General features: G+C 38.1%; 3 protein-coding genes and 1 long non-coding RNA gene across 5 annotated transcripts in view; 3 read left to right on the top strand and 1 right to left on the bottom strand.

Moving 5' to 3' along the window:
* The window catches only part of LOC107838354 (uncharacterized), a 117,969-nt gene that overhangs the window by 43,832 nt on the left and 62,443 nt on the right, over nucleotides 1-11,694 (top strand). The window lies entirely within an intron of this gene.
* On the top strand, nucleotides 1,230-4,580 carry LOC103150203 (securin-like). 2 transcript variants are annotated; one of them, XM_016680497.1, is made up of 6 exons: nucleotides 1,230-1,355; nucleotides 2,659-2,775; nucleotides 2,857-2,993; nucleotides 3,063-3,144; nucleotides 3,291-3,446; nucleotides 4,447-4,580. In XM_016680497.1, the coding sequence occupies exons 2-6, from the start codon at nucleotides 2,688-2,690 to the stop codon at nucleotides 4,521-4,523; spliced, it is 540 nt and encodes a 179-aa protein (XP_016535983.1). In that variant the 5' UTR covers nucleotides 1,230-1,355; nucleotides 2,659-2,687; the 3' UTR covers nucleotides 4,524-4,580. The 2 variants fall into 2 exon arrangements, with proteins under 2 accessions (XP_016535983.1, XP_007569775.1); XM_007569713.2 differs by having other exon boundaries at nucleotides 1,231-1,355; nucleotides 2,683-2,775.
* On the top strand, nucleotides 4,681-6,962 carry LOC103150202 (ankyrin repeat domain-containing protein SOWAHD-like). The gene is made up of 3 exons (XM_007569712.2): nucleotides 4,681-4,855; nucleotides 4,988-5,325; nucleotides 5,910-6,962. Exons 2-3 carry the CDS (start codon nucleotides 5,084-5,086, stop codon nucleotides 6,574-6,576), a joined length of 909 nt encoding a protein of 302 aa, XP_007569774.1. The 5' UTR covers nucleotides 4,681-4,855; nucleotides 4,988-5,083; the 3' UTR covers nucleotides 6,577-6,962.
* LOC103150201 (60S ribosomal protein L39) lies at nucleotides 8,700-11,585 on the bottom strand. The gene is made up of 3 exons (XM_007569711.2): nucleotides 11,475-11,585; nucleotides 11,103-11,206; nucleotides 8,700-8,876 (listed from the first exon to the last, which is right to left on the bottom strand). The coding sequence occupies exons 1-3, from the start codon at nucleotides 11,475-11,477 to the stop codon at nucleotides 8,828-8,830; spliced, it is 156 nt and encodes a 51-aa protein (XP_007569773.1). The 5' UTR covers nucleotides 11,478-11,585; the 3' UTR covers nucleotides 8,700-8,827.

Genomic DNA, 11,694 nt, shown 5'->3' with positions numbered 1-11,694 from the left:
ATTTATTTCAGCCGGTTTACGCTCGACGTAAAATAAAAATACAGAGAATACTATCGTTATTTATATAGTTTTTAAGAATTATGAATTTGTTTTTTGGATGAATATTTTCTAGAAAACGGAATTAAAGAGCGAAAGCCACTGAATGCTCCCCTCCACCGTCGACGCCCCCCACGCAAGATGCCATGATGGTTGCGGCTGATGGTAAAGAAGGGCAGTGAACGTTCAAACGGAAAATCTGATGTAGAAACAATGCAACGTTATTCTTTTCATTTTGGGAGGATCTTCATAATTAGATGTTGAGTCATAATATAAATATACAAACATAACATTGTGGATACAAAATTGGAAATCACGAGTAATAACCTGATCCTTATTGCCAAATATTAAAAGTGCAAGTTACACAAATGTAATTTTTAGAAATTGCTTCTAGACGTATTTTCCAAAAGAATTTCGCTTTTCCTCAGCTCTTTGAAAAAGTTTGGACAAAGAATCCTGCTTTTCTCTACAATAGTATATCCCATTCAATTTTTGACATGTCTATTATTTTATACATATGTATCTTATGTATAGAATAGAACATATATCGTATACATATCTATTATTGTTTTATGTTTATTTATTTATTTATTTATTTATTTATTTTAATTTTTATTGTGTACTGTGCTGGGACAAAAATTTTTCACCCCTCAGGGAATCAATAATGTATTATTATCTTATTATCTTACATACTCACATGGTAAATTAAGAGACCTATTTTATTAAATATGCTTCATATTTTTTTCTAATACTATTATTCACTTATTGTGTTATATGGCTTTTGCACTACTTTCCTCTCTCTCTTTTTCCCATTTTATGACTGCTGCTAGTCACTCAAAATAGTTGCATAAGAATTCTGTACAATTGTAAGATTTGTCTATTTGCAATAAAGTTAATTGGAAAAAAACGTTTCAAACGGAAATTAGCAACAGCAAGTAGTCCTATTTCGAGAAAGCTGTTAAAATATAATTCTGTATGATTCCACAGAACATGAAGAACATGTTCATAGATGCACATATCGTACTCCTGTTCAGCGTAACTGGGACTAACACTAGTTGCCACAAATCACAAACTACAAATCAAATATCTTGCCATTCTGTTTTAGCTAGGTGAGCTAACTGATCATAGAAACCATAGAAACGCCTTTTTAGTCACGTGTCTGAGATCGACCAATAGGAAGAACGCATCGTATTTAAATGAAGCGGCGGCTGTTGGAAACGACACTACAGTTTTGTACCACAACAAACTGGCAACGAGGAGAGGACTAACGAAAAAGAAGGAAACACGAACAGCGTTTATTGAAACTCTGTGTCAGAAAGGTGGGTGAAACGTTTCGTTGTTCTTATTACTTTCTGCATAGTGTTCTTTTGAATTGCTTCAAGCTTGTAATCTGTCCGTTTAGTTATAAGTAATGTGAGCTAACACAAGCTAACGGTCATCTTGGTGTTGGTCAGCGGATAAATCAACAGACATTTTAACTGAAATAATTAGACTGGAATTATAAGTGTGATGCACGTAATCGATGTAAACATGTGTATTTGGATAAATAAGGCGGCCCTTATCAACTTTTGCACTTTCAGTTAGGTAATTCTATATTCAGGTGCATCATGGCAATTTATAATTAATCTACTTTATCAGAAAACTTTAAATATTGCATAACTACCCTTAAACACCGAAGAAGCTGAGTGCTGTATTCAAGCATACTAATGAAAAATTCAGTAGGAGGAAAACCTGTAGAAAAATTACACTGCCAAAAGTACCAGTACCTGTTGGCAGGACCTAGGTAACACTTTTTGACCTCCCAGAAACTTCATCAGTCTTCAAAAGCTACTATTCTGCGACTTTTGGAAACGTCCCTTTTTCAACATACCCAATGACTGGCTGTTTACCAGGCTATTGCAGAGCTGAGTGACTGCTGATGAGGGAATTTGATTTGGGTGTGTTGACAGAACTTTACAAGTAAAAAGTTAATTTGCCATCTATGGTATTTTTTAAGTCTGAGTTCTGAATGTTTTAAAGTGTCAAAGATTTGCAGTCAAGTATCTTGGTTTAAGAGAAATGTCCTATTTTCTGGACTAAAAAGTAAGACATTAAATGTTGGTTTCAATTTAAGGATAAGTTTCCACCAAATAGAACTAGTTTCATATTAAACTCCATGGATTCAAGTGTTTGAATACGTTTAGTTGCTTGTGAACCATAATGGATGAAACTTCAATCAACTTTTTTTTTTTAAGGGACTCATTAAAAGATGATGTTGACTGGTGTCTAATTTTGTTAAAGTAATTTGAACTGCCTTGCTGCTGAAATGTGCTCTAAAAATAAACTTGACTAGCTGGACTAATACTTCCATTTTGTTTTGTGGAATTAAACAGATTAAATGTTTGGCCCCAGGATGTTTTCATTGGGGTAAAAATTGTTTCCAAGAGCCCTATTGCATATTCCCCCCATCCCCAAAGTAAAAATTACTATTTGGGGGTGGGGGAGCCTTTTCTGTGACCTTAAGCTCAGCTTTACACCTTGCTGCATTAACTTGGAGCTGTTCTTGCGGGAGGAGCGTATTGGCGGTCTGACAATCCTTGACCTTTTTAATCTTAAAAATAACCTTCTTGTAATTTTCTGCAGAAACTAATGCATAACTGTTTCCAGATACAATGGAGGGTATAATCTTTGCAGAGCAGGAAAATGCACAACTTCATGGATCCTCGCAGAATTTGCGCCGGCGACTTAAATCTGTTCCAGGTATTCAACTTTTTTTTTCTTTTTCTCCATCCATCAACCCTTGGTTTGCAAGAATACACTAACTTTTGTTTCCACAACCAGAGAAACTAAAGTCTCCTATGTTGGCCAAAACGATGGTCACACCGCTCTCATCTGGCCGCAAGGCTTTTGGTGTGGTGGGCAACAGGATTTCAACACCAGCTGTCAAAACGCAGGAGAAGAAACTCGCTAAACCACAGGTTGGAGGTCTAACTTCAGTTTTTCTTTTCTTTAAATCAGTGTTTACAAGCTCCTTTTGTTCCCACTAGGAAACAAAAGCGATGCCGGCTACTCAGACCAAAGTGGAGGAATATCCAGAAGTTGAGCAGTTTATCCCTTATGACCCATTAGGTAAACCAATCAATATCTCCACTTAACACTGCCAAATAATTAGGAATTACTTTTAAGTCTTGCAGGCAAATGGTCCTTCATTCTAGAGTTCATCGTTTTAGCTGAAGCACTTGACAGCAATGTTTTATTGAATTGCTTTATTTCAGAGTTTCAGAGGTACAGTGTACCTGAAGAGCTGATTCCTCTTGGCTGCATGGCTCTGTCTGGGTTGGCTTGCTTTCCACACAGATGCCCTGATCTGGATGAGGAAAAGATAGAAGAGCTCCAATACCTTTCCCCTGTAGAAATGCCAGAGTGTCCAGGTATGAACTCATTGGTGGTAGATTTCTGAAGTGGATCACTATTGACGCATTTCAGATCGGTGGTCAAAATGTCTGACTCATAAACTTGCATTTCAGATGCTTTAGAGACATTGACTGTTTGAAAACTCCTCTAATTAAAATGTTTAACCTTGGATTACCATTTCCAGTTTGATATTGACATTTCTTAAGCCAGTTTTGTCACAGCACCTGAAAACAAAATTTACAAAGTGTGAAACGGTACAACATTTCACATAAAAATTTGAATCTTATGGAAAAATTAAGTAAAACCGTTTTAAAATGGCTAATGGTGTTTTATTGGAGCATCCTCCAATAAAAGATGCTGTATAAATCCTTACAGCTTTTTTAAAATTGGTTTTAAGCCTTTTTTGAAGGCTTAGCTGGTCATGTGGTGCAGTAGGTGGTGTAAATATAGAAAGTCACTTGATGATCAGGCTAGATGAAAGGTCACGCTTGGGCAGGAAATAGTTTTTCCTTTTACAGATGGTGGGGAAAACTTGCACCATCTTGTTAAAAACATGGTGGCTTATATTGCATGCATGATTAATCCTGCCTGGACTCTACGTGTTCTGCATTGAGCTCATTAATAACAAGCAGGTCACTGTGACTCCGAGTTTTCTTCAAATCGGGAGGAAAATGCACAGTTGCAAAAACTCTGGCTAATTTACCAAACATTTAAATGATGACAATTATGCAGAACGTCCAGCTACATAACAGTTTTAAAGCTCTTAGTCATAGTCGGCATTTATGGTACCAGAGTTAACTCAAATGTTACCAGAATGAAAATCTTATAAAATGTATTTCTAGTCTGCTCAGATGGTGACTTGGTAAGGTAACTGTTGGGCTCAGATGTGTAATTTTGGACTCGATTTAAAAATAGGGTGACATTATTATAATGCATGCTTGCGTTTAAATTAATTATAGCCGTTTGAGTCTGGAGCACATGTTGGCGTATCATTAACCAGACTGTCCCTGTTTTCAGCTGACCTCACGGAGCTGACCGCTTTTCTTCAAACTATCGATGAGCTGACTGAACTTCCTTCAGAACCTGAGTTTTAACGCATTTATTAATGCTCTGTATTTTTCTTTGAATAAAGTTGTTTTACCATGTTCTCATTGGCTGCAGTTTTTTTTTGTTTTTCACTGAAAGTATCGGAATAAACAAAGTTACTTCCTGCTTTAAAGTCCACCCTGGTCACATGTGAGGGATTCTTGCTATTGGGTTTTGTCAGATTAGAATGAACTTTGTCTTTGTTCCTCTTTACAAAGGAAAGCAGGATCTCAGGTTTTGTTTCGTTATGAACCCTAAACTAAAAGTGCATCTTTTCATCTTGATTTATTAAAACGGACAAGGTCTTTTATGAACAAACTTGCGTTTGGTACCAGGACAGGTGAGTTAATACTAGTGTTTGACACTAAATGGCCCCTAGAAAGGGGAAGTGTTATGATTTTTGAAAACAAAACTTCCTTATGGGCATTTTCTGCCAACTTTTTTTAAATGCATTTTTTTTTTCTCGACACAGGAAATGAGGGAAATTATTGGCGTTTATTATCGGAGACATCTTCAGGGTGTAGTCTAAAAGGAAGTAGCCTGGGAGCTGCAGCGTAAGGCAGGCGGTATGCATTGCAGCGGATCGGAACCAGCTGCCCCCGATCGGACTCCCAGACAGGGCTCCATTGTGGAGCGGCTGTCTCGGTATGGCATGCAGGTCATGCCCGGAGCCTCCCCGCGTAGGTCGAGGCTGCAGAGGCAGCAAGAAGTAACCGACAGCTCCGCTCCGGAGGAGTCCGTCCCGCCGGTTCTGCGTAGAAAGTACATGAAGGAGCTTCTCCTGAGCCGGGCATCCAGCAGCGGAGTGGGGTACCAACAGTTACATTTACTAAGCTTTTGAGAAAATGTGGTGCGCTGTACTTGAGTGATTTTAAGAAGTATCGCTATTCGAGCAAAATGTCTGGATTATCTATCCACTGAATGTATTAACCAGAAATTCACCAGACACAGACCTGCAGATTGTTAGTTTCGGACGTTTATACCAAAATTTCCACTTTCCTTTGTATTCATCTATGTAATTTTTAAATGAAATGCATTCCAAATTAACAAATACTTGTTTTAGTCGTGACTAAAACAAGTATTTGATATTTTTAACGTGAGTAAAAATATGAAGTGCTACTCTGAGTACCATTTTTTTGATACTCGGTCCACTGAGTTAACTTCACTGAATGAAAAAACATGAATTTTATTGAAAAACTGATTTAGAAAAAATTTTTGCTTAGTATGTGAATTGTCATTTTCGTCCTTAAAGTACCTAAATTTCCACGTAGCTTTCTATTTTGGTATGTCCTGGTTATGTTTTCTTCTAAATTTGTACTCGACTAATTTCTTGGATGATGTACTTGGTAGCGCTTGCTACTTTTACTCCAATATAATTTCTGGGTCGTCTGCAGCAGCGGGTTGCTGCAGAGCCTCTCCCCGGACCAGGAGGACTCGGACTGGGCTCTGTATCCCATGGAGCACGCCTGGATGCTCCTGGCGGTAGAGGGGAACTACGAAACCATCCAGGACTTCATCAACGAGGACCCGCAGCTGCTGACCCGGCGGGACTTCATCAGCGGATACTCTGTGCTGCATTGGCTGGCCAAGCGGGGACAGGACGAGATCCTGCTGAAGCTGCTGAGGTTCGCGGAGAGTGCGGGCTTTGCGGTGAATGTGAACCTGCGGGGCAGCGGCGGGCTAACCCCCCTGCACGTTGCCAGCATGCAGGGCCAGTTCGCGGTAATCAAGCTGCTGGTCGGGGCTTTCGGCGCCAACGTGGACGCGATGGACTACAATGGGAAGCGGCCGTGGCAGTACCTGCGGGAGGACGCCCCGGTGGAGATGAAGGAGCTGCTGGGCACCTGGGACGAGGAGCACAGCTGCGGCTGTGCGCAAAACTTCAACAAGAACGTCAACAACAACTGCGCTGGCGCAGTGAGCGCGGCCGCATGCGATGAGGCGAATGGCGAAGAAACTGAAGAAGTGAGTTACTTTGACAGAGCCAAGAGAAGCAGCTGGAGGTTCGAGTCTCTAAGGAAGCTGAAATCCTCCTTTTCATTTGTTAGAAGCAAAACTTGAGATTATGGCGTACTTTAAAGGGGCAGTGTTCTGTAGAATCAACCTATTTTAAGGTTTACATCATGCTATAATGTTACTCCCTCATCAAAAACATACCTGGAGTGTTTCCTTCGATCTCCATGGCAACCACTCAGGTGTGGAAAACACCTGGGTGGACCTAGTCCCACCTTTGAGACGCAGCTCCACCTCATTTCCAAGTTTCTTTCTCCCAGAGCAAACTTCTATCAGTCGGCTCCTTCAGACTAGCCAGCAGCAATTAGCAACCACCTGGTAGAACTTATCTGCTGAGCTCGCTATATGAGCTATTTCTCAAATCAATGAAAAATGTTGGTAAAGGGGCAGTATGATGTAAAATCAATTCTGAACTTTATTTCATGTTCCCTCATCAAAAACAACTGGAGTGTTGCTTTGATCCTTTAATCTCCATGGCAACCATTTAGCTGCTCAAAACGCCTGGTTGGACTTAGCTCCGCCTTTGAAGACATAAATCCCCTTCAGAGCTGCAGGTTCCAAGCTTCCTCCTCAGAGTACCCCTCCCCACCCACCACTCCCTCACTCAGCTCCTTCAGACTAGCCAGCAGCAATTAGCAACCACCTGGTAGAACTCGTTATATGAGCTACTTCTCAGTGTGACGCTGGTAAAAATGTTGTTAGAGGGTTAGTAGAGGAGCCATATTGTGAGGACTTTCTGACGACAGTTTTTTTTTTAGAGAGAGGCCCAATTTCAAGACGTTATTACAAGTCAAATAACTTGTCATTTGATTTATACATGATTTTTATAATTGAAGATAAGGCCATAATCAAAGAATAATGTCACCATGTGCCTGGAGAATACATATTGCCCCTTTAAAATGCATGTTTTGGTAATTACATCTCTTCAAACATGTAATTACCTTTTGGTGAAGTTTTTGTTTTTCCTTTAGCTTATAGAAAAAACAAATCAAGTTTTACATTTCTACCAATCCATTGTGTTTATGAACAAAAATCAAATGCATGTTTCTAATTACTGTCTGATTAGAAAATCCAATTACCAAATCATGCACGATGTGTACAGTCAACTGAAATTCACATTACGGATCTGCTTTTACAGTAAGTTAAAGGTGCTGTGTCTTTGCTTCTAATTGTCCTTAAAATGTGAAGAACTATCTACAAACTTGCATGTTGGAACAATTTCACAATTTCCCTGCTGCTTTCTCAAACACTTTAAAAAGAAAAAGTGTGACAGACTTGCTCAATGACATTTCTTGGTCATGCCATTTAAAATCAGCAGGTTTTTATCAAAACAAAAATGGAAACAATTGTAAACATCCAAATGGATCTACTGGGTTTCTGTTGTTCCTCCACACTGAGCACTAACACTTTTTATCTGCTGCTAAATTAAGCCAATTGAATAACTGCTGTGTCAAATTTTAAATAAATGCAAACTTTAAAGAAATAGCAACTTGTTTCTTGTTTTGTTTTTTTATGGGTCTAAGTGTTAAAGTTACTTTAAACAAACTATACGAAATCACTGCAAAAACAAAATCTTACCAAGTATTTTTGGTCGAGTTTCTGGTGCAAATATCTTGGTACACTTGAAATGAGACTTAACAGCTGACAAACAGGAGCTTGTTTTAAAAAATGAAAATAAAAGTACTTGTAGATTATTTCACTGTTTGTAAATGAAATAAGCTGCCAATGGAACTTGAACTTTATCAATAAGAAATTAGACTGAAACTAAGATCTAATCTCTTGCTAAGTTAGGTTCTCTTATTTCAAGAATACTAAGATATCTGTGCTATAAATGACTAACATTTAGTTCAAGTCGCTGCCATGTTGGGTAAAAACAGTTTCACTTTCTTTAAGTTATATTCCAACCAAATATGTAATGAAAGATTGATTCAAATGGGAATGTACTTAAGAACACTGTGACACTACAAAAGCTGCATCATGCAGTCAGTTACCTACAAAATATTTTTAAAATTATAATCTTTATCATCACAATTTGGCCACAAAATACCAGTTTTTAGTCCACATCGCCCACCTTTAAATGCAACTATTAAATCTCTTGCTCCTGTCACTTGGAATCCTTTTCCCTGCAAACTAACTTCTGATATAGTTAAGACAAAAAACCCCCAAACATCTGCATTTCAAATCTGACTTTTTATTGTCAAACACGAAGAAAGCCAGAGTATCTGTACAAAACGAACTCTGCTCCAGATGACGCAGCTCCCTCCAGACATCTGGAGGTCGGGACAAACGGCCTCCATGTTTACAGGCCGAGCTTCGTCCTCCTCCAGTGTCTCCTCTTGGAGTTGTACCTGAAAACAAGACAGAGGAAAAGTTCAGTTGAATATTTATACGTTCTTAGTGCTGCTTCAACTCCCCATAACATCATTACTATGTTATGAGAACATTATTAAAACATAAATAATTTGTCCTGCAGCTGCAGTTTCCTCATCACCAGAGCGGTGAGGAAGAGGAGGAGGAGCGCAGCAGGAGGAAGATGCTCTCAGCAGGGTTAATGACAGCACTCTACTGATGATGAGCGCTGCATTTGCAGACCTGCTTTAAGTTATAGACTCCATGTTTTCCTTCTATCCATTAGTCTGTCAGTTATCACTGAAACTTTAATATAAATAAATCAGGAAAACAGAAATGGAGACCAAAATTAAGACTAATGGTCAGCAAATGAGCAACATTGACTTTAAAAAAAACAAAAAAACCACTATTATAATTTGAGGTAAACACAAATCAAATAAGGACAACATGCATTCAGTGTTGCCAGTTTGGGAGAGTTTCTACACAATTGGGCTGATTTTGAACATTAAGCTGAAGGGGGGGGGAGTGTTTTTGGGAGTATTGTTAAATTTTATGCTGCTTTTAATATGTTTTAAAGTGTTCAGAATATATTTTTTAAACATCGTATGTGGCAGAAAAGCACAAAACGTTTAATAAAATACTGCATTATTGAACTTTTCTTATTAACCAGAATCTGTTGAATGTGACATCATCAATGATCATAATGGTCATTGGTTAAGCAAGAGTAACTATGTGGTGTTTTTGTAAAAGAAATTACTATTTAAAAGGTCACAGAGTCATGAAAACACAAGTCTCATTGTGTTCAGAGTCGAGTCCCAGTTGGATCTGGGTCTGGTCAGAATCTAATCTGATGCTCACAACATGAATGATGTCAGAGGTTGAGATTTGGGCTGTTTTTTCTTTTAGAGTTCAGTCAGGTTTTACGTTGTTTTTTTGGGATGGAAGCTGTCAGATCTGGAAACCCCGCACACATTAATCACCAGGAGGTGAGCCGAGTGATAACTGGACTCCAGAAAGTTTTATTGGGCGTACACTTTTGAGAGATGCTAACCGACCAGATGCCGCTGGAGCGAGTTGTTTGACTGAAAACAATAGGTCAGTTCTTCACATAGACTGCTGAACTTAGGTGTGTAAGCAAAGTTAATTTGATCAACTCTTTATGCAGTTTGAGTAACTTTTAGAAAAAATAAAAATAATGTCATTGCCATTCAATGTTTGTACAAATCTGCAACCAAAACCTAACTTTGCATGAATATGAAAAAAAGATTTAAAAAACTAAGTTATGCATCCCAAACTCTTCAGCAAATGAATTGTATTTATACTTTCACTTTGCCTCTGGTAAATAGAAATGTTATTAATATCCTGCCAAATGTGTTTGAGATATTGTACACAAACAAGTCAGTATTTTAAGTTATGATACTATATCAACATAATCAACATGTAAATTTGAATGAAGTCAAAGTAACTACCAAACGAACTTTAATATAAATTCATTTTCACAGTCAAAATTATCTTGGCGCTGCAGTTTAAGCTGACATCTTCCTTATCTCTGCTCTTACAGGAACAGAAAATCAGCCAAGAAAAATAACTGCAGCTCCTGGATTGGCTCCTGCCTTTTAAATGCTAGCCAATAACATGTCACACAGCAACGCATGTAGATAAATTCAGCTTAAATTTCTTTTTTAATATTTCTCATAAGTTATATCAAAAGTACTACAAATATGCAAATTTGTCAAATAATTTAGTCATGTTCCACAGAAACTGTAACCAGAAATATGCAGGAGTCCACTGCATTTGGATTGTTTACTTTTGTAAAATATCTCTAGATTATGTGTTTTGTGAGCCATATTCTAATAACATAAACTGAATAAATTTATGTAAAGAATATGCTACTTAATCCAACACTGATACAGTTATACATTGAAAAGTTCTCATTTCATGGGTTCCTGTGATGACTGTTAAACATTTATGTCCACATTGCTGTAGTGAGCAACTTTTACACAGGCACAAGAATATTTAGCATCTATTAAAGCGGTTTGTGTAGATTATTTTCAGGTTGGAACACCATTAAAAATTCAATTTAGGCTGCTTTAAGCAGAGTATTTCTCCTTCAAATACTAGATCTAGTCGCATTAAACAATGCTGTAGATTAAACAATCCCTTTAGCTCTTTAGAGTAAAGTTTCATGTTTATAAAGCTGCAGCAACAGAAACATGAGAACTCACCTGATCTTGTTGCCAGTTTTCATTCTGATCCACTGAGGAATCGGCCGGTTCTGTTTCTGCTTCTTGGCCAGAAAGCGCTTGATCCTGAAAGTCTTGTGGGACGACTGGAAAATGTAACAGAACCCAGTCAGTAACATGTTTGTATCTAAAGTTTGTACTTCACGTCCTTATGATGAATTCGCTTCACAAAATCCAAAGTTCGGATCTAGCATACCTAGCAACGTATCTCGGTTAATTTAACCATGTTATCTGCGTATTTTTCATCAAAATACGGACACTTTCTTTACCAATACAATATATATTATCCATTTCATGTAACAGTTATGGATTAAAAGCTTTGTAAAGATGGATGTTTAATGATTTTATATTTACCATTTTCTCCACAATCCTTTCCCCACTATGGCGGTGGTCGAAGAGAAAGAAGGACGTGACGTAAGCAATTTTAAGCAGTGGGCCTCCTCGAAGCAGCGACACCAAGCGGCCACTGGAGGAAATGCAGGCAGTTTTTATGGCAATTCATAACTTTCGCTACAAATGACAAAAATCTGACTATTTTCAAAATGAAAAGGCAATTTATAAATGTTGACTATTG

This window comes from Poecilia formosa, unplaced genomic scaffold (genome assembly GCF_000485575.1).
Source record: "Poecilia formosa unplaced genomic scaffold, Poecilia_formosa-5.1.2 Scaffold244, whole genome shotgun sequence".
NCBI lineage: Eukaryota > Metazoa > Chordata > Actinopteri > Cyprinodontiformes > Poeciliidae > Poecilia > Poecilia formosa.
Note: the sequence above shows the minus strand (reverse complement) of the source record. Positions and strands in the feature narration are given on the sequence as shown.